Source organism: Alexandromys fortis, unplaced genomic scaffold, assembly GCF_014885135.2.
Source record: "Alexandromys fortis isolate MF-2015 unplaced genomic scaffold, M_Fortis_MF-2015_v1.1 scaffold_53, whole genome shotgun sequence".
NCBI lineage: Eukaryota > Metazoa > Chordata > Mammalia > Rodentia > Cricetidae > Alexandromys > Alexandromys fortis.
Genome location: NW_026067939.1, coordinates 3,750,969 through 3,777,674, shown reverse-complemented (window position 1 = coordinate 3,777,674; position 26,706 = coordinate 3,750,969). Strand labels below are relative to the sequence as shown.

Below are 26,706 nucleotides of genomic sequence, written 5' to 3'. Positions count from 1 at the left end.
GTTAGAAATTTTACGTATGTCTTCCCAGAACGCTTTTCATTTTTTAAGTTTTAGTTACTCTTTGATGATTTCATACACAAATATGATGTATTTAGATCATACACATCCCCACTCCCCTCTCCAACTTCTCCCAGACTCCCGCACCCCTTCCCTCACTCCTCCCATTCATCCAAGCAAGGGATAGCACCAAAGCATCCGCTAGAGAGAAACAGTATTCGCGGACTTAATACATGCTTCCAGGTGACTCCACCTATGGCTCATGAGGAGGGTTTCAAAGAGTTCTGTTGAAGCCTTCCTGCAATCACTGGAGGGGCAGAGGGGCAGCCTGCTCCACACGTCCGCATGTAATCAGCCTGGGCTGCCATGTTTAGCTCATCCACAATGCTGTAGATATGTAAATAATGGGGCGGGGGGTGTGTCCTGACGCTAACTAAATACTTTGGTGTTCATAACATATATGGAAAGAAGAGAATAATGCCAACAATAACCAGCAGCTTAGTTTACAATATTCATACTGCCCTTAGGCTATCCCAAAGCCCATCTCTTTCTTTCCCCTAATGACCCACGGAAATATTTGTTAATATTTACACAGACTCAGTATCACTGATAAGAGGCTTTCAAGTGAGGAAGAGGCAGAAAGCTAGAAGACCAGGAGGGACAGGAAGGGTAATTCTAGGGGGCTGACTTGTGCGGCTAGCTCTCAGTCCACCCAGGGAGTGACCAGAAGGAGGGAGGCTGTTGGCTTCGGTGCCCGGTGGACTACACAAAGCACAGACAACGTGCTTTGTTAGGCACTGGTGTGTTTGGTAGTGAGAGATGCGAACTTGGAGGGCACTGTGGTCTTCACCAACTGGCTTCACTAACAGGCTTCGCTAACCAGTCCTGGAGCTCACATCCCCTTTTCCCAGCATCAGATTGACAGACCTGATGAGAGAAAAGGGGAGAAAATAGAGTTGACTGATGGTTTTGTAGAGAGTCTCTACCTTTTGTCCTGTTTCCCTCTTTTATCCCCAAGCAGACACTGGGTATTTTCCAGCCCAGTGCTCACTATTCAGAAGCAAAAGCATCTTAGCTTCCAGGTTTTTACTACCGCCGGGGCCTGCCTGTCCTCTCTTTGGTTTGACTTCCTTCCTCACGGTGAATCTTCAGTATTCTGCCTCTCTTTGACGTTCTCTGCATTTCATGGTCTTTGGGCTTCTTTGTCACAACCACAATTCCTGTCCTTCTTCACGTGGTGGCTCTACTTCTCTGGGAAGGTCAAGGAGAAAACACATCCCAGTGCTTCACCACCACAGACACTGACTTTTCCACAGAGAGCTTTCGGAGATCATCTCACTGACGTTGAGGGAGCAGTTTAGAGCAAATGTCCAGGCTCCAGCCACTGCCCCAGTCATCCACTGAAGAGAAGGGTAATGATGAAAAGGGAAGAAAGGAGATTGGAGCAGTGTGACCCCATTGGGAAGTACAGATTAAAGGGCTCAGTGGCTCCAAGTCTAGAGCCGGGGCACTGCTGTAGCTTTAAACAGAGAGCAGAGGACAAGGACTATGTATAAATGAGCAGCCTTTGTTATTGTTCTATGGAGCTTCTGATTCCCAAGGTGGTTGGAGACTGCCCTCGTTGCCTGAAGGGGGCGGTGTGGTTCCCACAAGTGACACTGCCTCTCCAGGATGCAGTCGCCACAATGATATCACAGACAATTGCTCACCATTGTTTGGGGTACCCTACCCAGTGCTTGGGATGTGTGGGGGCAATTTCAGTCTCTTGCAGTAAAGATTTCTATTGATCTAACCTGGTGCCAATGGTATCCAAGGAAGCTGCAGGTTTGGATGCTATTGGGGATCCAAAACAGACGCTATAAGTGGCGCATTTGAGAAACTGAAGGTAATAGGTGCAAATGAAGGTGGAGAGGTCTGATTTTTATGCTGCGTTTAGTTGCTTTGAGGCCTCCAGTGCCTATCATAATAACATGAATAAAGGTGATTGGGTGAAGAAGTGTGTGTGTGTGTGTTCATAAGTGCAGGTGTCCATGGAAGCCAGTGCCATCAGATCCCCCTAGAGCTGGAGTTACAGACAGTTGGTGCCCGGAACCAAACGTGGGTCCACTGGAAGAGCGGCACGTGCCCCCATAACTATCGGGCCATCTCTTCAGCCCTCTGATTTCAGTTTTGACAGAACAACAAATCAAATCAAACTCAGCAGCCCTTGCTCCCCAAATGGATTAGGGGAGGTAGGAAATAAACTGTGCCCTTGCTGAATGGAAAGCAGGTGCCATCACTCATCCACAGAGGTTCCTGTTAGTCACGGCACCTCCGGCTCCAGGCAGTGGGATTTCGTATCAGCGCAGATCATGAAGGTCCCAGCACACTCTGAACCCTCTGTAAGGACGTCCACAGCCAGCCTCAGCTGTTAATCTTTGGATTTATACTGCGTGATACTTAAATTGGGGAAAACATCGGCTCCCCATGTCAGAAGAGGATGAAATAGTGGGCATTTGCCATGTGAGACCTGCAGAAAGAGCTCTGAGAGCCTCGCTCAGAATAAGGGCCCCGGTTCACATTGACAAATAAAACAGCAATAAAATTAGTTTACATTGCTGGCTTCTCAAAAACTCAAAAATAGAACTGCCACGTGACCCCATTCATCATTCCTGGGTTTCTACTCGAAGGACTCTGTATCAGACCACAGAGATGCGGTCACATCCGTGTTCATTGCTGCTCTGTTCACGGCGGTGAGGGAGCGCGACCAGCCCAGACATCCAGCATCAGATGAATGGGTAATGAAGGTGTGGCACATCTGTGTACATAACTGAATTTTATTTAGTCTTAAAGGAAAAAGTAAAATCATAAAATATACAGGGAAATGGGTAGAACGGGGAAGAATTACATCGTGAAGTAACCCAGACTGAAAAGCGCAAAACCCACACATCCTCTCTCCTGTGTGGACACTAGATTATGTTTGTATGCATGTTTACGGTGAAGGTGAGTGCAGTCTAGGCTATGACACCAGAAAGGAGACCACCATGAGGGTGACGGGACATGTGAGACACGAAACTGGGGAAAAGGACATTACGGGGTATGGAGACATACAGGAGACTCGGGAGCAGGAGGGAGGATGATAGGGAAAGAGAATCAACAAAATCAAATTTTATTTCAAAATTCTACGATGAAACCCATACTGTGTGTTAGGAAAAATCTTAAGACAGGCCTCTCCATCTATGCAAAATAACTCCAATTAGACCAGATTAGGCCAAATCAAAGATGCCCACGTTTAATGAATGCAGCACTCTTGGGTGGCCAGGAGCATAGGGTGGGGGTTTGAGGGCTGGAGACTGGACGGCAGACAGGGAGAACACACACAAAACCTGAAGACCTCGAGTTCCTTTTTCCAGCACAAGCCTAAATAGCCTGTGGGAGTGGTCCTGGCCTTCCCTGGGAAGGGGTCAGCGTTTGGCAGGCTTTCCTGGAGGTGGAGCCCAGCTCAGGGCAACTCCCAAGGGGAGGGGCCTGAGATGGAGCTTTCTGCTCCATTGGCGCCCCAAGGATGAATGCCAGGGACTGAGGTGACGGCCCCCAACTTAATATTACACTGTGCATGCTAATTAAAATTAAGACTTATTTTAGTTGGACGGTGGTGGAGCAGGATTTTAATCCCAGCACTCAGGAGGCAGAGGCCAGCCTGGTCTACAAAGCCAGTTACAGAAAAGCTAAAGAAATCGAAAAGCAAACAAACAAGCAAACAAAAGATTTACTTTAAAAAATAAACAAAACTACGTCTGTAAGATTTTGCTCCCCTCCTTCCTGCTATTTTGTTCTTAGCATACAACATAGACCCGCAGTTCCCGGATCTGTTTGGGTTCAGCTGCTTTCTGGCGACTGTGACATCTGAAGGCTGGGGAGTCTTTTGCGTAGTGGCTGGGGCACAGCCTACCCTGTCGCCAGAGGTAGTTTTCAGTGCTCTGTTCTGCAAGATTGTAGAAGACCTCAGCAGTCACATGGCCTAAGCTGACTTTGAGTCATCCAGCAGAGACATGGGTTATATGGATTTACAAAGAAAGGGGTAGGAGGATGAAGGAAAAGGAGAGGGAGATGAAGGCCATTAGGTTTGATGTAGTTGTCAAGGGCTGCGTGACCCGGGCCCAGCCCCTTCCTTCCTTCACATGATCCATTATAAATCATTTTCCTGGGTCTACCTCCAACCCAGATCCAGATGACCTTGTGTCTATGTGGTGTGCTTATTAATAGCAAAAACAATTAATTTCAATTTATGGTACATGGTGGATAGTAATTGAATAAGATAACAAATGATTTTTTCCCCTTTATGGTGTTTTGAAACAGGGTTTCTTTGTAGCCTTGGCTGTCCTAGAACTGGCTCTGTAGACCAGACTGATTTTTTTTTTTTTTTTTTGAGAAACTAAAGATGTTACCTGCAATGTTTATAGTATAGCTTCATTGTCCATACAGTAACTGATAAGAATCAGAGACTAAACAAAAGTCATTAATGTTGAATAAATGCCCCACTGATAAAACAGTATAAGGGTCATTAAAAAGAATATCCTGAATTTTCTTTGGGTCTCCATAGAGATTATTTGCACCCTCAATCATCAAGAAGTAGCCTAGAACTATGCCTGCATTCCTAAAAAAAATGGATTATGGATGTTTGTCTTTGTTTAGGGTGTCAGTTACAAGTTGTTGTGGATGATTGAAAGGAAAAAAAGCTAAACAAAAAAAGATTAGATTAAGGATTTTTTAAAGAAAAACAGGGGAAATGCTGTGGGATAATGCTCTTGTACACCGTAAAGATTTGTCACTTGTATTGATTTAATAAAACACTGTTTGATCAGTAGCTAGGCAGGAAGTATAGCGGAATGACCTGGCTAAGAATTCTGGGAAGAGAAAAGGCAGAGACACAGTCATCGGCCAGATGCAGAGAAAGCATGATGAGATGCCTTACTAAGAAAAGGTACCAAGTCACATGACTAAATATGCATAAGAATTATGACTTTAAGTTGTAAGAGCTAATTAATTATAAACCTATGTTTTGTGCCCAGATTACGAATCCCAGAGAGACCACCAGAAACCAGAGAAGTCCAGACTGCTGTAGGCAAGGTTTTATTGTTTTATTGCAGGCTCTGTTTTATTGCTCTGGGAAACTGGTCTCCAACACCCTGCAGCTAGGTAGAGGTAGAGAGTGGAGAGAGGAGTCCCTCTGTTTGGTTTACTTTTTTAAAGGAACAGACTACAAGCGAGCCCTTCAGGATGGTCAGAGGGGTTTGGTACAGGTGCAATTTTTTGGAGGTCTTTGCTTTTTCCCATCCAGCTTTGTTAGCAAGCAAGACCACGCCCTCCCTGAGTCAGGACATCCTTATCACCAGATGGTTGAGCAGGCATCCTTACTCTATGCTTTGTATTCTCCCGAGTGTGTGGGGGGAGGTGGGGTGGGGGGGTGGACTATCCTTCCTGGGAACATGAAGCTAGTCTGAGGTTTTTGATTTTTAAAACACTTTGCTAGGAAATTCCTTCTTGTTCCTTTGAGAATAAGGGATAATGGTCTTACACCTGAGCCAATAGGCTAAACAGTTATAATTAATATAATCCTCTGTGTCTTTCTTTGGTACTGAACAGCTGTGGGACCAGGTGGGACAGAAACTTCCTTCTATAGTTTATGCTGTGGAACATTTATTTCATGATACAAAGATGTGTTGCATTCTTTTGTGCTGTATTTGTTTAACTCTGTAAAGCTGTGTAACTTAGCCTGTCTTAAACACCTGATAGCCTAATAAGAGATGAACGGCCAATAGTGAGGCAAGAGAAAGGATAGGTGGGGCTGACAAGCAGAGAGAATAAGTAGAAGGAGAAAATTGGGAGGAGATGAAGGAATAAAAACAAGGGAAAAAGGACTCTAGGGGCCAGTTGCCCAGCCATGGAACAAGAGTAAAAGTAAGATATACAGAAGCAAGAAAAGGAAAAAGCCAAGAGCCAAAATAGATGAGATAATTTAAGTCAAGAAGAGCTGGCAAAAAAAAAAAAAAAAAAAAAAAAACTTATATCAGGAAGAGTAAGATTCCATGTGGTGTGTGTATTTACTTGGTAGCTGGGTGGTGGTCCCTGCAAAAGAGTAAGAGTAAAAAACAACCAACTACATGTGACAGCTTTAAAAACCCAGAGGCTGAGCTGAAGATGTGGCTCAGTGATTAACAGCACTCACTGTTCTTGCAGCAGATCAGAGTTCAGTCCCTATCACCCACATGGTGATTCAGAAGCATCCTTAACTCCAGACCAGACTGATCTTGAACTCACAGAAATCCCCCTGCCTCTGCTTCCCAGAGTGCTGCAATTAAAGGCGTGCACCACCGCTGCCTGGCTGGAATAACTTTTATTTGATCCTGATGACAAGTTTTTAGTGTAGCTGTTGCTGTGCTAGTTTTATTTGACAAAACTGAAAGTCAATCCACCTGCCCCAAGATCAGGTAGCCAGTAGGTGGCACACTTAGGACTTGCTCCTGACTCATAGCTATGCCCCTGCCTCTGGTTCCCACACTTTCTCAGACATGTGTTCTCATCCCTGCCCGATGCCTGTGACCAGGCTGTTGATCCTTGAGAGCCCTTAGTTCTAACCCCCCTGCCTGCAGTGATACCCACGTGTGTATCCTCGTCCCTGCACCAATGCTGGTCCCAGGATGTGGCTCCTTTAGGATCCTCAGCTTCAATCACCAAGGCTAACTCCTCTGCTGTCAGTGATTACTAGGGCTCTTTATTTCATGCTAACCCTGATATTGTTCACTTTTTTTATATCCATACACTTGAAATATACACGTTTTTATAATATGACCTTTTGTTTGGAGACAGGGGTTCTAAATTTGGTACGCAAATTCACAGGATGTCTCCAGAATTGGTTGCACAGGGTTAGTTCCTTTCTGTCCAGTGAACCTTAGTTAGCAGCATTTACTTGAACAAGAAGCCGCCTAACTTTCTCCTGACAGCCACATCATTATTAAGTCAACACAGAAGTAGTGACTGTTGTTGGAAAGCCGGGCTCCTTAGGACTCAAAGAACAAGCACTAACGAGAGCGTCAGAGTTTGACATGCGCTCTGTGGAGGTACAACAGACTTCCCAACTCTGTCAGTCCCTTGGCCAAGACACTGCCGTGCAGCCACTGGGACACGAGGTCTTAATTCAGAGCGTCCAGCTGGAGACAGAGGAGGCAGACGAATCACACCCAGCCTTCCTTGTCCCGTCCTCTTCAGAGAGAAAAACGTCAAGAGGCTCATTTTAGTGGAGTCTAATCATAAAATTTTCTAAAATGTTCTCTTCCTCAAATCTGCTTGCTGTTACGTATTATGCAGAATTGCAAAGTAATTGGTAGCACGTGGACAGTGCCTGCAGGAGTCACAACGTGGGCCGTTGCCTGCAGGGGATCCCCACTTGCCAGCCTCGTTTGCCTCTGCACGACTTTTGATAAGCCTCTGCTTGATAGAGCCAAATATTTATTTATGACATATGGCCTCCCACTGATGCACTGTAACCACAGAGAGACTCTGTATCATTGCCAGAAATCAACTGTATTAGTATTATGTGGGGGGGGGGGAGGAAGGCATGTATTTGATTTAAAGTTCATATAAATTCCAGAAGTGCTTTCGTGTCTGCAGACTCTGAGAGCTCCTATGAGAATATCCTAAATCTATCTCTGACTTTGTTTGATGTGGACTGTTCTCTTGCATCTTCATGTTTGGAGACCTAGCTCGTTATTGACAACCAAGCTCCTAACATAAGAGATGTTGGGTAGCATTTAAGATTCCAGCAATAATACCTTTCATCTGATAGGGCTGGAAAAATGAAATAGAATCCAGCATGTAAAAATGTAGAAGTCAACCCATGATTGCCGTTACTGTCTAGGACTTCATAGTGTGCTAGCACATATACCGTCTCAACCTACACTTACAACATTCATTCCCCCATTTCTTCTTGAGTGCATAAATGTATGATTCTCCACTGTTTCAGCCCTATATCACCCTCCCATCACTTTTTTGTCCTTAAGGAATGATCTCAGGTAATTGATTTTCACGTTGAGATTGCCTCTCAAACCAGACCAGGTCAGAGCACAGGAGCCTACATTTCTGACAGGAGTTTATCGGAAGCTATCTTTATGACTCACACACAGCCAAAAGGACAGCATCAACAGTTGGCGGCTCACTACCCACTGCCGGTAGATTCTGCATTGTCCTCTCTTGACTCATTAGCTTATCCTCTGAAATCGCCACTTCAATGTTTCCAATGAGAAGACTATGGCATGGTGACATGCAGACCTTTGTATTGACTTCATGGCTTCCATGTCTCTGGAAGATGCTTGATCTTTTTATCATAGCATGGTACTTAAAAGAAGATAAACGTTGACAGAATACAACCTGTTAAACCCATATTCATTTAAACATATTTCCACTTACATACACTTAAAATATGTACCCTCCATGAAATGGATCCACTCCAAAATATAGAGTTGTATAGAGTCATTAGCTCGCCATCTGAAAACTCAAGAATTGTTCCTAAAGGTGCTTGTGTGTTGGGTCATAAAGCATAACTAATGTTCAATGCTATATTATTTCTAGATACCATGAAAAGTTGTGTGGCAAAGCTGTTCTTTACCTGTTCCTTAAAGGGTCAGTACTGCCTGTACAGCAAGTCCAGCTTCACCCTCATCAGCCAAGCCCCCCAGCTATGGATCCAGATTATGTTTCTCTTCCAGCAGGTGTGTATAATTCATGCTCACTGGGCTCCTGAACAAGCTGCTAGGATGTGTGGTTACAATCATACTTATTGCATTGTTAATAATTTTTCCAAAATGATGTGTAGATAATAGCACATTTATATTCATTCTTTGGATAAAAAGCTGGACAGCTAAGAAGAGCTAAGCAGGAGAAAGGATAGGTGGGGCGGGCAGGCAGAAAAAAAAAAACAGGAAGAGAAATCTGGGAGGAGAAGATCTAGGAGCAAGAGAAGGAGGAGGACTCCAGGGGCCAGCCACCCAGCTCCACAGCAAGCCACAGAGTAAGAAGTAAAGAAAGGTATACAAACTAGAGATAAAAGCCCAGAGGCAAAAGGTTGACAGGATAAATTAAGCTAGAAAAGCTGGCTAGAAATAAACCAAGCAAAGACCAGGCATTTCTAAGTAAGAATAGAACTCCGTGTATTTATTTGAGAGCTGGGTGGCAGGCCCCCCAAAGAGTCAAAGAGTAAAGAACAACCAACTCCGGTGTTTTGAAAACAAAATGGGAAATCTTTGCAGGGTGGGAAGAAGTTGAAAATGCAGGATCTGAGTCTTATAATATGATTGAAAATTAAGCCAAGTGATCGACCATATAATTACTTCAGTTAATAAAATACATCTATAATAGTACCTACAAAAGTCACCTGGGGTGGTGAGGTGGTGCTGGTGACCTGAGTTTAATTCATTGGATCCATGTGGCAGAAGACCAACTTCTGCAAGTTTTCTTTTGTTATGCACATCTGTATAACATAATATGTGTGTGCCCATACAATACACACACATAAATAATAAATAATCTTTTTTAATTTAATAAAATATTTGAAAATTACATGTGGACAATGCCTTTTGTAGACATCATAGGTTATCAAATATAAAGTCCACAGGCCAATATAGGTTACCTCTTTTTAAATTATTGGCCAGTGAGGCCTCAAAGACTCCTTAACATTACAAGCTATTGCTATTACTTGTGTTTCCCTCGAAAACAATGGTTTTCAATATTTCTCATGCTGCAACCCTTTAATACAGTTTCTCATGTTGGGGTGACCTCCAACCATAAAATAACAATTATTTTTGTTGCTACTTCATAACTGTAATTTTTCTACTGCTATGAATCAAAATGCAAATATTTTGAGTGAAAGAGGTTTGTCAAAGGGGCTGCACCCACATGTTGAGAATAGCATGCTCTAGCACATCATAAGACTGCACTGCTGAAGACATCATACACTCAAATTCAAGAATATGGAGAAATCAGGCTGGGACCAACTCGGAGACTTTGTCCCTACTGGTTAGCTTTCACAGTGCTGAAAGACAGTCTACGTATCACCTCGGGGAGAATCATCATCAACCTTACCCAACTAAGTTCTGCAAGCTACAGTAGCTGTCCTGCAAAGATTACACACTGATGCAGTAGTGGCACATATATAGGAGCAACCAAACATCTTCTGATTGGATTTAGGGTCCACTCCACAAGATGGAACTTGTGCCTGGCTTCATTAGCAGGGTCAAGAACCCACTGTTAAGTAAAGAACAGGCTCTCGGGGAGAAAAATACTATGATTCTTCTGCTAAAGTGACATAGCATTAAACTGTCTCTTAATGACTTATTGTGCTATCAATAGAATAGTGTATCACCCAAATCAAAGAAGCTTCTTTTTACAGTAGATGGCAACAAACAGCTAACACAGAGACTCACAATTGACCAACATGTAAAACATAAAAACCTGGAATGCTCAGTCCTAAATGGGACATTTATATCTGTACTGGGTGGTTTTGTGTGTCAACTTGATACAAGCTATAGCGTCATCAAAGAGAAAGAAACCTCAATTGAGCAAATGCCTCCATGAGATCCAGCTGTAAGACACTTGGCATTTAGTGATCAATGGAGAAGGGTCCAGCCCATGGTGGGTGGTGCCATCCCTGGGCTGCTGGTCCTGGGTTCTCTAAGAAAAAGGCTGAGCAAGCCATAGGAAGCAGGCCAGTAAGCAGCTCCCCTCCATGACTTCGGCATCAGCTCCTGCCTCCAGGATCCTTCCCTGTTTCAGTTCCAATCCTGACTTTCTTCAGCGATGAAGTGTAAGCCAAATAAACCCTTTCCTCCTCAAGTTTTGCATTTTGGTCATGGTGTTTTGTCCAACAATAGAATCCTTAACTAAGACAATATTACACTTCCTCCCAAGGCTGGTATCATGATGGAAGAGAGGGCAGAATGGTTTTAAAAGCCAGATGTCATGGACGACCACAGCAAAACAGTGTTCTCCAAACACAGCATAGCAGCTGCACATCAGTTCATGGTGGTTGCAACATTTTCCACAAGATCAGGCAAGACAAAACCACAGCACAGAGGATGGAGATGTCACAAAGCCCCACTCCTAGTTGAGAAGCTATTGGCAATTGATGGGTGCTTCAAGAGGATTAGTTAGCTTTCCTTGGATGCAGCCCCTGAGTGCTGCAATAAAACTTTATTTACAAAAAAAGAAAAAGAACACTTAATAATATCTTGCAAAGAACAGCTCATACTTTGGGGTGACCAAATTGCATATAAACATAAAAATAACATTAATTTTTTGAAATAATAATATTCATTTTTCTACACTAATTTTTTTTTCAAATTGTTTTCATCAGTGATATTGTGTTTGGCTCCATGTTTGTCTTTGTTCTTAACTTTCTGAAGAAAACTTTTTTCACTCTTTCAATCTTGTTTTATTGAATGTCTGACTCTTTCTCCTCCTCTTTAAGGATATTCACCAGAAAGTATCTCTTTGTAATGTTTTCTTTGAGCTTATTCTACTGCCATGCTTTCTCTTTGCTCATACCTATGATTTATGCAATCTGGGTAAATCCTGGTTTGGGGCAAAGCCACAACATCACTTCCATTTATTTAATAATTACAAACCCTTCACTGGTTTTGTACACTTGGCCAGCTCCTGCTGTCAGGTCAACTTCCCACGTTCGTGGAATTCTCGGACTCAGACCCAGTCCTCTTTGGAATAATGACCCATTAAATCAAGCCCCCTCTTCTGGAAACAAAAAGGCATGTACTGTATGATTCTGACAATAATCAGAAAATTCCAGGGTGTGTGCACAAAGTAAATTTCAGTAAGTTGCTGGCTTGTAAACTTTGAATATCTCTTGGTTGGGCTAGAAAGATGGCTCAGTGGTTAAAAGCACTGACCATTCCTCCAGAGGACCAGATTCAATTCCCAGCACCCACATGGCAGTTCACAACTGTCTGTAACTCCAGTCCCAGAGAATCCAGCACCGTCACAGAGACATGCATGCAGGCAAAACACCAATGTACATAAAATAAAAATAAATAAATCATTTAAAAAGTTAATACATTTTTTAAAAGTTTAAAAAAAAATCTGCCAGTCACTAACTTGGCATCCATGATTATCTACTTTCCACAGCCAGGCCATTCATTTGTGCATTTTGATGACATTCATGAGATTTTCCCGAAAAAAATATTTAGGATTTCTCATTGAGTAGCAAGTTGTGTGCACAGACAATCTTAAAAGTGTCAGTCATTGTCATGAAATAGGATTTATAAGCCAGTCTCATTACTATCCCCTACCTCATAATACCAAGTAACATTATGATATTGTATGTGAATAAATTATATTTATGTCACTTATTAAGGTTCTATGTGTTTTTCACAAAATTCTTCTCTTAAACTGATTTGGCTTCTTATATCCATAAATGGAACATGTCAATATATCAAAGATTACAGGTTACATCATAGAATAGCAAACATGTGAGCATACATTTAACATGCCCATTGAAAAGCTGATTCTTGCTGACTGTACTGAATTCTATTTAAATGTCTTTTTTAATGTAGTGTCTCATTGACAACACAAAGAAGTTAAAGCTTAATAAATTCACCCATTTCACACTTTCGAATGAAGAATGTTTTATTTGTCTCATACTCATTCAGAATGTTCATATTGCATAATTAAATAATGAACTTTTTAATAACTGTTTGATCTGTATTCTTCCTAGTCCCACTCTATATATAGACTCTTGTGAACTCTGGTTTTAATGTTATGCCTTCATTCTCAGATCTCTGGTAAATTCAAAATGAATATTTATATTTACCACGTTCCAATTAAGGAATGCTATTGGGAAATCATTAAGATAGCATTATATTACAAGATTTAAGCACATATACAGTCAAGAACATAAAACTTTATTAATTAAAATTTTCTTTTAGAAACTCAGAAGTATGACCTAAATCATAGAACTGTTCTTCAGTATAGATTTCTGGTGAACTACTTAATTATGTCATGTTCACATTCAAGGCAGCCTACATAGTACTGTCTTGTCAGATTGTACCATTGGGTCAAGAGGTGATGCGATGTCTCCATCCTTTTGTCATTACAGAGCCTGTTTCATGAGCCCCTGTCCATTCAGAGTGGGTCTGTGCAGTTCCTCAAAGCCCTATGGGAGAAGACGCAGGCCAGGGGAACCCACGGCTTTGAAGATGCCATGACAGAGTCCACATTTCCGCAGCAGAAGGTCGGTGCTTTTTCTCCTCACACGTGTTATTTTAAACCAAGATTCAACATTGTGTTTAAATGGTTCGCCTTTTTTCTTAAGCGTTCAATTTTCCCTTCTTTGTTTCCTTTCTCTTATTAAAGAGTGGCTTTTGGAATTTAGTCTTGTGCACATACTTGTAATCCTAGCACTCAGGAAGCCTAAGCAGGATTACAAGTTCAAGGCCAAGCTGGGTGTATAGTGAGGCCTGTGTCAATAATAGCAATCACCCTCATGGTGAGCAGGCAGCTGTACCAGAAAATGATCATGGGGCAGAACAGAACTGGCTTTGGCTAGAGGGAAAGTGTGGTACAAGGACTCCGGTAAGCTCAGTTTCCTGTGAGAAAAACCATGGAGCTGTATGGAGCAGGGAATGATTATTGACAGCCTGACCAAAGACAGGAACCATACTTGGAAGGCTGGGTTGATTTAGGGCCGATGAAGATGCCATGGTCCCACACCACCATGGTTTGAGGTAGTCTGGACACATTCAAATCTCCAAATGTCATTAACCCTATTTAATGTGATGACAAGGTGAGGCACTGAGGAACTGATTAAGTCATGGAGTCAAACCCTTGTAAACGCTGTCAATGGCTTTGTAGAAGGAGGGAGAGAACCAGCTGAGCCCATCTCTCCTTCGGCTGTCCACGGAGGAAAGAGAGTTCAGTGCGAATGGAGAGCAGTGACCAAGCTCTTACACACATCGCAGCTTCCAGGGCCTTGGGCTTAGGTGGCCTGTCTTCGGGACTGTAAGAAAGAAATTCTGCGAGTGTCTCAGCCTCAGATATTTTGTTGACACCAGCAGATTAAGACAGGAAGGGCGGCCATGTCTGTGAATTTTGGTGGTTAAAATGCTAGTGTGAAGAAAGGGATGACTTTGGAATGGGCTGTGGAGTCACAAGTTAGCACTTGATATCCTTACAGTAGACTGGGTCACTCAAGTCTATTGTATGTGCAGACAGAGATGGCTGCAGGGAGCTGCTCTGGCCATGACCAGTGTTGCACCATAAACCCTGTCTAGAGCCAAGGACTCTGATGATTGTTTTGTTTTTTAAAAATTCCCAATGATAAGTATTGGATGAAGTGGGAAATTCAGAGTTTCTGATATATTAGATCAGACTTCATTTTATAGTGTCTCTGACCTCATTTTACTGATTTTTCTTTTAAAAATTGTACATTTTCATGGAGTATTATGGGATATTTAAATAGATGTATCTCTTATATATATTCAAATCAGGATAAATATCTCAATTTCAAGCATTTAGTAGTTTGGTGGAAAAAAAACCCCAAACTCTGTTATTACAGCTCTTTGAAATATATATATATATATATATATATATATATATATATATACACATACATATATATATATAAATTGTTACTATCTATAGTCGCTTTATTGACCAATAGAATACCATGTCTGTCTCTTGTCTCTTTTGTCTTGGTACCATCTGACCAACCTTTCCCCTTCTCTCCCTTCAATCATTTTGTTTATGAGAAAGGAAATAAGCATGTCAGTATTAAGTAAAGTCAAACAAGAGCTTAAGAAGTGTCTTGTTGGGGCTGGAGAGATGGCTCAGCAGTTAAGAGCATTGCCTGCTCTTCCAAAGGTCTTGAGTTCAAATCCCAGCAACCACATGGTGGCTCACAACCATCTGTAATGAGGTCTGGTGCCCTCTTCTGGCCTGCAGGCACACATGTGGACAGAATATTGTATACATAATAAATAAATATTAAAAAAAAAAAGAAGTGTCTTGTTGGATAAGGGCTCTTGCTCTGCAAACAAGAAAGCCTAATTTCAAATCCCCAGCACCTACGGTTTTTCTAAAGGCATGGCTTCATGAGCTTGTAATCCCAGCACTGGGACCCTGGGGTGCAGGTACAGGAAGCAGATCCTCAGAGCTTGCTGACAGCCAGCCTAGCAGAAACAGTAAGGGGGTCAGTGAGGGATCCTGTCTCTGGAATGAAACAGAAAGCAAGAGAGGAAGACAGCGATGTTCTCCTCTGTCTCCTGCGTGTATGTGCACTTGCATGTGCACACACACAATGCATGTACACAATAAAAAAGTGCAAACAAGTGGCAAATTAACTCAAACCTGACACATTGTGAAAATATCTCTTCCAGGAAGAACAGCAATGGAATGAGAACTGTAACTAACCAGAATTGTTATTTATAAGAGTTTGTAGAAAGCAGAGGAATATTCAACTTATGTTTCCCTGTCCTTTGGCCTTGGTTTAGGAACATGACACTTGGTATTAAAAGAAAAAGGAAATTCCACAATCAAGTCAGCAGAAACTTAATGGCATTCTTTGCATATTTCTCCCAAGTTTTCAACTGTTACATTATGCGTAAAACATTGCATCAAATTCTCATAAAAATTTTAAGTATTAGCTATTTTAACTGGAGACAACAAGAAAATTAAAACTTGGCACCTATTTCAAGTTCTAAGAGATTAAAAAAATAACTTGGCAGTCAGTTTCGTACTTGCTATTACTGTTATTCATATTCTTACTTCAGGGAAAAGGTAGCTGTAAAGCCAATTTTCGGAAATGTCCTAAGTTTCATAATTTGGTTTATTCATGAGAATAAAAAAAATGTTGGTGTCTGGGATGTACATTGTGTGGCAAAATTTCTATCCCAAAATTTCTCAATCATACTTCCTTGCTACCGTGTATTTTATGAAGAGTTCTCCATATTAAGTTCAAAATAGCTGAGACTTGTGTGGGGACTTCTTTATTTCCACAGTATATCCCAGAATACACACACACCCCACATGCACACACATACACACCCCCATGCACACGCATACACACACCCAAATGCACATACAAACACACATGTGTGTACACACACACCTACCACATGCATGCACGCACATACACACATGTTGTATACACACTCATACACATACGCACAGTGGTATGAAAGTGATGGCATTTATCTCTCTGTGTCTGAACTTTCACTTCAGTCTAGAGAAGTCAGGCTTTCAAGAGAAGCAGGTGCTCAGGAGACACATCTGAGAGAATGCTTGAGGATCCAGAATATGACTCTGTAGTGTTTTCAAATAGAAACTTTGGAATTTAGACAGTCACTAAGACTCATTAAATTAAGACCATATATGATGGTGTGTACATGTTATCCAGCCACTTACCCTGAGCCTGAGACCATAGCAAGTATCTGAGAGCAGAGATTTCCTCAAATCTACCATTTTATTTCCATGGCCATACAGCATTTGGCCCAAACAGTAAGTGTCCATTGAGTAAAGAAATACTATCTTGTTCAAATGTTAAAATCAAAAGCCAGGGGACCTGTTGGAAGTCAGTGGCAGAACGAGAGCTAGATGTCAGGGCCGTCACCAAAATGTCTGGTTCTTCTCTCGTCTGGACACAGGCAAGCATCATGTTCTTGAAGCACGGCTTGACCTTGAGACTTGCCTCAGCCCAGGAAACACGAGAGGAGTTCTGTGTTGCCCCACTCATGGGCTGTGTATGAGTGTCTGTGTTTTCTCTCTTCTCCGACCATGGGGACTAGAAACAATGGCTGATACTGGGCTGACAGAGTGGAAACAGCCTGGAATTCTGAGCTCCCACATTGGGGACTGCAGCTCTGAAAAGCTAGCTGATCCCACCACTTGTGTTGCAGGAGAAAGGACCAACATTTTGTTCTGTCAAAACCCGAAATGTCATATTGGTTAGAGCCACATTCCTTATCTTTCTTTCTCTACACACGTAGATAGGTAGCAGCATGTCCTGAGGTTAATGCCTGCCTTTGCAACTCATTGAGGCCTTTGTCTCTGTACCCCAGTTTCCTTGTGTCGCTCCCCCAAACCTCTCATTGCTGCCTCTCTCTTCTTCCCTCCTCTCTCCTCCTGTATCCCCTTCCTTCTTATTCTATCTCTATCCCTGTCCCTGTCACTCTCCCCCTATACAACACAATTCAAATCTGCCTTCGATGCCCTGAGAATAATTCAGAGTGGAGAAATAAAGATGAATTTCAAGGATAATCACTTACAATTTTAGAATTTAATCAGACCAGCATCATCAGAGAGCATTCCCCATATTTCCATGAATTTTCAATGTAAAATTCAATGCATTTATCATGTGCAAATTCTTACCAATCTCACAGAAGAATTGAAGTGTGATATCTTTATTTTATGTTATACTTCAAGGTTATAAAACTGTGAAAGTTAGTTTTATTTGTATAATGCACATGTTTACTGGTTCAAGTGAAAAATATCATCTCTAGATACTCATAGCATAAAAAATTTGGATGAGATTCAAACTTTTATTAACCACACATTTTGTATCAAATGTTATTTGTCTGTGTCTCAGTTCTTCTAGACCATGACCAAAGCAACTTATTGAAGAGAGCGCTTGTGAGGGCTCAAAGTTCCAGAGGTTAGAGTCTCTGGCCATCACGGCAGAGAGCACAGCATTGGGCAGACAGGCAGGCATGGTGCTAGAGCAGTACTGGAAAGCTTCCATTCTTACCCACAAATAGGTAGCAGAAACAGAGGCACTGGGAATGGCAAGGGCTTTTGAAACCTCAAAGCCCATACCCTAGTAACCCACCTCCTCCAATAAAGTCACATCTAATCCTTCCCAAACAGTTCCACCAACCTGGGTCCAAGCATTTAAACATATGTGCCCTTGGGCCCATTCCCATTCAAACCACCACAGTCGGTCTCCCTAATGACATTTGCCTCACACAAGAAGTATGCTTTGTACCCTAAGAATCACAAACACATAAAGTCATTCAAAGATATGTGCTGATCGAATAAAATAAACGAGCAATGTCACTAACTAGAAATAGAAATAGTTTTAGAACTATGCATATTTGCCTAGTAAAAGGAAATTATGCTTAGTGATGAAATATTAAAGACGTTGTTATTTAATTTTCAAATGAAACCAGAATATACAGTGTCATTTATTATTTAGTGTTGTTTGAAAGCATGGGACAATATGGAAGCAGGCATTTTGTCTGGCAGTTCCTGGGATCTGAGTATCTAAAGAGCATGCCTGGCTGATGGTGGCCATGAAAAGGAACAAAGGCTACTGAGCAAGTAGAACACAGAACAAAAATAACAAATAGACACTTGCAAATAAGGAGTTAAAACCAACATTATCCTGATACAGTGCAGAGATGAAGAATCTCTTCAGAGCCAGTGGGCAGATGCTCTTGATCCCAGCACACGGGAGTCTGAGGGACCCCACTGCAAGTTCAAAACCAGTCTGTGCTGCTTTGTTCTGTCTTAGGAAAACAAAAGGCAAAAAAAGGTGAAAAGATAAAAAGGAAAGGAGGAACAAAAGGAATCCTATTGAAGTAAATAATACGAATGACAAAAAAGAGTGCCGTCTTACTGAGCATTTAGGATGTGCCAATCACTGTAGTGTTCTTTGTAACTAAGTGTTGGACCTGAGAAAGTCAGCATTTAGGTAAACACAGTAGCACTGAGTTGAAGTCTCCGTTCTAGCACTATGAGATGAATGCATTGACTTTCCTGTTTTACAGGGAAGTAACAATTATGCAAGAAAAAAGAAGCCAGTGCTTTTAACCTCAGAGCCGTCTCCCCCACCCCCTTAAGATTTTAAGATTAATAAAAGTGAAAGAGGACTACCCTAAATATTAAAATATAATTTTAAAATGTAATTATTAAATCATTCCATTTCTACTATAAAAAAAGAAATAACATACAAACAAATAGAGCAAAGTGTTTAGTCTAGAAACCACCAAGAATATGTACACACGGCTAAGGGGAAAAGATATAATCGCATGTAAAGGAAGTTAAATATTTTCTTTAAAACTTACAAGAAAGAGAATAAATATCAAAGCCCTAGAACTAGCTTTCTAGAAAAAGGTAAGGGCATTTGGTGCGATTAAAAATGAATGGTATATTATGGACTGCTGCAGCTGGTGGTGTGAACCTGGGAGAGCAGAGCTTAAAAATGAGGCGGACTAAAGTCTCACACAATAGCCAGCTTTCCTTAGAGCATCAGACAATTGATACTCTGAGGGTTAAAAGTAAAGTGTACAATCACAAGGACAAGCCAGGCTGCATGTAGCCAAAACATCTTTCTCCACAGACGCGTGTAAATAACAATAGGCAGATGTACTCAGTAATCTGAAGTAAGCTCACTCCCATCTGCTACACCTGGGAGGGGCTCACAGCCTATTCCAAGAACCACCCTGTTGCGGGCCAACAGAGATCACAAGACTCCTGTGTTTACTTGGAGTTTTCTCCTAAGGTCTCAGCAATCTCCTCACACAGCTTCCTTCACTCACTGCAGATTAAATCAGGATGCAGAGAGCAAAAAGAAAGTGGGGCTGGGATTTCAAACCTCAAGGCCCACGTGCCCTGACCCACTTCTACCAAGGCTCCCCCTCCTAAATGTTTGACAACACTCTCTTCCCAGATTTCTCCTCCTATTTTTTTTTCTGTTCCTGCCAGCCCTGCCTATCTGTTCTCCTGCCTCACTATTGACCATTCAGCTTTTTATTAGATCAATCAGGTGTTTTAGGCAGGCAAAGTCACACAGCTTCACAGAGTTAAACAAATGCAACATAAAAGAACGCAACACATCTTTGCATCATTAAACAAATGTTCCACAGCATAAATGAATTTAACATACCCTCAACTAATATTCCACAGCACTAAAAAGACTTGCCATTCACAGCAAGCATTCCCTAAGATGAAAATATGAATACAATGATATTCCTGAGCATATCAGTAGTAGAATTTCTTCACTCTGATTTTGTTATTGCTGCTGGTTTGTTTTCGTTCGGGTTCATCTGGAACAGGAGCAAAAGCCTGGTACATGCTTGGTAAGTCCTCTAAAACTAAACTACATGTATCCCCAGCCTTCTTCCTACTTCTTATTTTGAGATAGGATCTCACCAAATTGGCCCAGAATGACCTTAAACTTGTAAGTTCTCCCTACTTGAGAATCCTGAGTAACAAGGATGGCAGGCCCATGCCTCCAGGCCCAGCCTCTTCATGCTGTTTAACAAACTGATCCTAGATTGTAAATGAACAGAAGAATTATAAGAAAGGAAAGCAAGGAGGAAATTTTTTTCTGTTATGAAAAGAAAGCTTATTCTAACCCATGATTGTTCTTATTGCTTCAGAAATAAGTCAGCGATAAAGGGTCAAGTCTGAAGCCTGGCACAGTGGCACACACCTTTAATCCCAGCACTCAGGAAGCAAGGCAGGTGGATCTCTGATTTCAAGTTCAACCTGTTCTATACAGAGTGAGTTCCAGGACAGCCAGGGCTACACAAAGAAAGACTGTCTCAACCCCCTACCACCACTGAAAACAAGAATAGTTTGAACCAGACATGTTCCCCATATATAGTGACACCACTATAATCTCAACACTTGAGAGACTGAGGCTAGAGAACATTCTAAGTGTTTGAAATCACACAGGACTACTATATCTCAAAGCAAAAAGAAATAAAAGAGCAGAGTTCATAGCCAGTCTTGGTTAAGAGAGATTTCTGCCCCACCAGGTCCCACATTGTTGTCTGAGGTTTCTGTCCCACCCAGCCCCTCAGCCATTAAGTCAAAAATAAACACACAGAGGTCTACATTAATTAAAAATTAATTGGCCTATTAGCTCAGGCTTCTTATTAACTCTTGTAACTTATATTAGCCCATAATTCTTGTCTGTGTTAGCCACATGGCTTGGTACCTTTTTCAGTAAGGCAGCATATCTTGCTTGCTCTGTGTCTGGCTTCCTCTCTGTCTCTGGGTGACAACTGACAACTGAAACTTCCTTCTTCCCATAATTCTCATTGCCATGCCTCTACTTCCTGCCTGGTCACCGTCACCCTCCCTATACTTCCTGCCTGGCTACTGGTCAGTCAGCATTTTATTAAAAATAATACAAGTGACAGGATAAAAGACCATTGTCCCATAGCAAGTCTTGAGTTCATATGGAATTTCATAGGTAATGGAAGGAAGATTTCAGGTCATCTATGACAAAGTTACGCACTTGTAAAACAGTGTGAGGACCTGTGACTTTACAGACTTAGAAGGTAGAATTAGGTCCTCAAACACTGTGGAAAGAAATTAAAGACCTAAATATAACTAGTAAACATTTACACTAATTAGGAGAAAATATCAAAAGCCATCTGACAATGTAAGGTCAAGAAAAAAATTAGGGCACAACTGAGCAAAAATCGTAAAGAAAGTATGAATGAATTTAATCACCTAAAAAATTTAACTTCTGTCTGGCTAAATACACTGTAACAAAGTTAAGATACACACAGGCTGGGAGAAAATATTTGAGATACTTACAACGAACCTCAAATTACCAGATTAGGAAGGACAAGACATTCAGACACAATGTCACTGAGATGACTGATTTAAATGGTTTTAATGTTATGCAATTTTATAATGGCCAGATTGACAAAAATAAAATCTTGTGATAATACTAAGATGTCCAAGCTAACAATAATATGAAAAAATGAAGATTTCATACACTATTAATATCAAAGCAGGTAGACACAATTAAAAATACTTAAGAAAAATATGTATAATCATAAGTTGTACAGTCAGAGTGAATGAGGAACTGTCTTTCCAAAAGTCTTAATTATAGTTAAACTTATCAGAAAAATAATTCTTAAGCATAAGGAGATTTTTTCATTATAATATGAAAATATTCTGTCTTTAACAAGGCCCAAGGCCATTTTCTCTGTTACAGCCTTCATTAAAAGGCAGGGTGAACCAGATCTGGTCGCCCAGGCCTGTCACAGCTTCTTGGGAGACCAACACAGGAAGATCACCAGTTCAAGGCCAGCATGGACCACAGAGTGAGTTCTAGGCCCACCTTGTCAAATGAGCAATATCTTGACTCAAAATTAGAAAGCAAACCAAGAAACTACACCTTTGTGGTAAAAAACACCCCTAGCACACATGAGGCTCTCAATCCAGCCCAGAACAGCTCTTGTGTCCCCACAAAACGTGATCTGGCAATAGCTGGTTATAGATTATTCATGTGTGCTAGTACCATGTGATGCCACCTCTAGGCAAAGCTTTCACACACCTGCAACAGGAAACACAGGCAGAGATGTGAACTCCAGAGTTGTCTGCACCAACACCTCCGGGAGCAGCACAAACCTCCAGCAAAAGACTGAAGTGCGGTTGCAATGCTGGGATAATTAGATGCACAGGGAACAATGGAGCCAAGTTTTGAAATATAAGATTTCAATAAGCCAACTGCAAAACTTAGGTAAGCACTATGATAGCTTGCATAAATTTTTAAAACACACCAAGCAGCCTTAGCTTGCTATAAAATGCACTCCATTCAGAATTGGGCTATAGTTTGGATGAGATTGCTTTTGGGTAAACAAGACTGAAGAAAGCAGGGAGAGTATTGCTGGTGGGAAGAATTAAGGAAATCTCAATTTAACCTGTGATTATATCTTATTTTACTTACATATTGTGATTTTTGAAATGGGGTCTCTAATGTCACTATGTAGTCTAGCCTGGCCCCAGGCTCCTTATCTCTTTGCCTCTGCTGAGATCACAGGCATGGGCCACAACACACAGCTCTAATTTTTTATTTAAATAATCAGTAAAAATACCATTCTTCCCATTTAGCTGATGAACTCATGGCCACTCGTTGCATTATTCTTTGTACATGTTTTTCTGTCTCCTTTTAATTTAATTAAACTTATAAATTTAATCTGTCGAGGACTAGAGAATTACACAAAATTTGAAGGTTTAAAAAAAACAAAAATCTATTATACATAATAATGTAAAATATAATATTTGTATCAAACATGAAGGAGCAGGTTTAATATTCTTAAGATAAAACTCTGTTTCAAAGAAATAATATAATTGTATACAGAATAAAAGCTATACACACAAAAAATGTGGAATAATTTGTAACTTGTTTTAATGGTTGAAGACAAGACTCTAAAAATTATTATCCATATAAAGGGAAGTTAAGAAAGCACAGTTATATAAAACTTTTAACGATATGAAGCAATATCGGTAAGTGCCATAGTTCAGGTCACAAGATCACTTACAGGAAAAGCACTAATAGAGGTTCACCTGTTAGGGGAACCAGGGAGACCTGGGCAAGTGCCTGCCTGTAAGGCACCGACCTCACAAGTGAGGACCCAAGTTCAGATTCCAAGAATCTACATAAAAATTTGGGCAAATTAGCACATGCTTGTAGTCCCAGGGATGGAGAACTGGGAGGCAAGACTGCTGGGTCCCTGGAGCTTGCTGGCCAGCTAGCCTCACCTCCTTGGTGATGTCCCAAGCCAGTGAGAGACCCTGTCTCAAAGAAGAAGTGGGAGATCTCTGTCTTCATTTGCCTTTTCTTTCTGCGATAAAAAACAAGGCCAAAAGCACCCTGGGTAGGACAGGGCTTGTTGGCCTTACACTGAGGGAAGTCAGGGCAGGAACTCAAGGCAGAAACCTAAAAGCAAGAACCAAAGCAGAGGCCATAAGAAGAAGGCTGCTGCCTCTGTTGTTACTGGCTTGCTCCCTGTGGTTTTCCTAGCTTACTTGCTTACTTCAAATCTTCCTTCCTTCCTTCCTTCTTCCTTTCTTCACTTATTTATTTTTCTTTTAAACATATTTTTATTTCTTGAAAACTTCCTACACGATATTGTGATCATATTCTCTCCCCTCTACCAACTCATCTCAGATCCCCCACCCACACACCAAATGTCAAGTCTTTCTCTTTAAAAAATAAATAAATAAATAAATAAATAAATAAATAAATAAAAACAAAAACAACCCAGGACTATCTGCTTGGGGAAGACATCACTCTCAGCAGGCTCAGCCCTCCCACATTAAATGCCACCAAGATGATGCCCCACAGACTTGCAAACAGACCAATTCGATGGAGGCTTTTTTCCTGCTTGAGATTTCCTCTTCCAGATGACACTAGTGTGTGTCAAGTTGATAAAATCTAACCAGCACCATGCCTGAGGAATAATTAATTAAAGCAAGCTTCTTTATTCATGTATATGGGTTTTCTGGCCCTAAGTTGGGGTTTTCAAGAGGTCAGCATTTGATGTGAGAAAGACAAGATTTTTATAGTTCAGGGGTACGGGGTTTTCAAATAGAGAATTTGACAGACAAATCTGGGTTACTGGAGAAGAACATTAGCATAACAAGTTAGTCATAATGACCTCCTGAAACATGATTACAAAGTGGTCATAACAAGGTAGTCATAATGACGGGTAGTCATAAAACCCCTTTAACAAAAATGGTAGGCTTACAAGATGGTTTTGACACAAAGGCATGGTTGAATAGGAAGTACAGATCATTTTTAGTTAAGGTTACAGGTAGAGTATAACCCAACCCTTGAGAAACAGATTTAAACAGGAATGAGCCTGGTTTATATTTAATCTAAGGAGGCAGGCTGGTTCATAAGAACTAGAAGAGGGAATGAAGAAAATGTGTGTGTGTGTGTGTGTGTGTGTGTGTGTGTGTGTGTGTGCATATGTGCATGATAAACTATCACTCGGCCATAAAAGAGTGCAGTAGAGATGCTGGGCACTGAAGAGCAACTATGTGGGTCTGAGGTAACAGTTTGCCCAGCTATATGATGAGATAGTTGGGTATAGTTGGGTGCTGAGGTACACTTCATCTCAAGCTAAGAGACATGGGATTTGTTGGTTTGGTTTGGTTTGGTTTTGGATTCTTTCAAGACAGGATTTTTCAGTGTAATAACCCTGACTGTCCTGAAACCCACTTTGCAGACCACTGGCCTCAAACTCACAGAGATTCACCTGCCCCTGCCTCCCGGGTGCTAGGATTAAAAGCCTGCGCTGCCACCACCAGGTGAGAGGTGTCTTTTTTGAGATGATCAAAGGTAAAGACAGCCCAAAACTGAAGGTTCAAACTACGGAAAAGGAAGTACTTTCTTATCTGCAAGCCAGTTTGGGAAATGCATATATGGTCTTTAGATCCATGGCAGGGACCTAAGGCATGGCAGGATTATTTTCTGAGGGAGAAGATAGTGAATCTTCACAAGAATTCTTGGCTCCTCCTCCCAGGCTCAGCAATACTCTGCAGTTGACTTTGGAAGCAACCACACAAGCAGGGTGATCAAGATTTACAAAGATAGGCCTTGGGAAGACAGGGTAGATGAAGCTAACTTACCGCAATGTGTTCTCACCACACTCTATGAATAGGGCTCCCTTTGTGAAGTCATAGTGAAAGAGCTATAGTTTGATACAAGCTAGGTCTTACCGTGGTGTGTATAGCATCTATAACTCTCCACAACCACAGCCAGATGCTCATTCCTCTCCAATTAACATGACTGACATAGGAAGAGAAGTTTGAAGGTGAGGAGTCCTTGAAAAGAATAATGCAGCCCTTTGACATTTCTACACACATGCCTGTTCTGGATGCCTTGGGACCACCGAGTTTGGAAGCCCAGCCAGATTCTGAATCTTGCCTCCCTAAACACCATCCCAACCTTCAGCGGGAATCATTCTTTTCCCTTTGCAGCTATCCTTCAGGGCCCCTACTTAAACAGTTCTGTCCCCATAACCCATTATGCTAAGTGATTACATATGATTTTGTAGCCACAAAAAAACCTAAGTAAATGGCAATTTACTCACCATCCAAAAGCAAATTTCTCTAATTGTTACACACTGATCTGTTGTTTTACTATCCTCGTATTTGAATATTCAATTCCCTAGGAAAGTCTTTATCCTTACACGAGTCTAATAAAATGGATTATCATTTCTCTCTACCCACTGTCCACACACACTTTACTTATCCTGTGAATTGGCTTTAAATTTTCTTTAAGTTAGCATAGAAGTGCTTCTTCTGTTAGCTGCTGTTCAGGTCTATCATTGTATCATATTTCCTCCACGTTTCTCAAGTCAGACTGATAATGAAGCATTACTACTGTCGCGAGCTTTCCTTCACAGGCAGCCAGATGGTCTGCATCAGGCAAGGGATTCTTTTTCTCAACTTTCACAAATAGTTAACAAAATAACTCAATTCCTAGGAGGACTGAGGTATGCAGTCCCTCTGAAATGTCTGTTTTAATCCAAAGGAGCGTTGCACTGTTTTCTAAGTGATCGGTGCAAGCATAAAGTTTCTCGGCTTTCTGAGAGCACAGGAGAATCTCCCCACTGCCCGCATGGGTAGCATTAGTTCCTGCAGACACTAGCACTAACTTGTTTTTAGGCAACATCCTAGTGTAGTGGCTAAAAATATAGCACCAGGGCTTGACTCCCATCCCTCCCATTTGCTGATCTGCTCTTTTATTGTCCTGTGCCTTGACTTCTTCTCATGCCAAGTACAGAAAACCGCAGGGACATTACAGATTGAGGAGACAATGTGTACAAAATGCAAAGTGAGTGACAGATAGTCCGAGCTCAATAAATGGCAGGGAGTGCTGTTATCACAACTCCTCTGTAAATCCCCTCCGAG

General features: G+C 41.4%; 1 protein-coding gene across 2 annotated transcripts in view; it reads left to right on the top strand.

The window, feature by feature from the left end:
- Veph1 (ventricular zone expressed PH domain containing 1) overlaps positions 1-26,706 on the top strand; it is a 170,173-nt gene that overhangs the window by 103,259 nt on the left and 40,208 nt on the right. For both annotated transcript variants that reach the window (XM_050147477.1, XM_050147476.1), the window contains exons 10-11: positions 8,605-8,744; positions 13,139-13,273. In XM_050147477.1, coding sequence (XP_050003434.1) covers positions 8,605-8,744; positions 13,139-13,273 — 275 coding nt within the window. The remainder of the gene's footprint in view (positions 1-8,604; positions 8,745-13,138; positions 13,274-26,706) is intronic.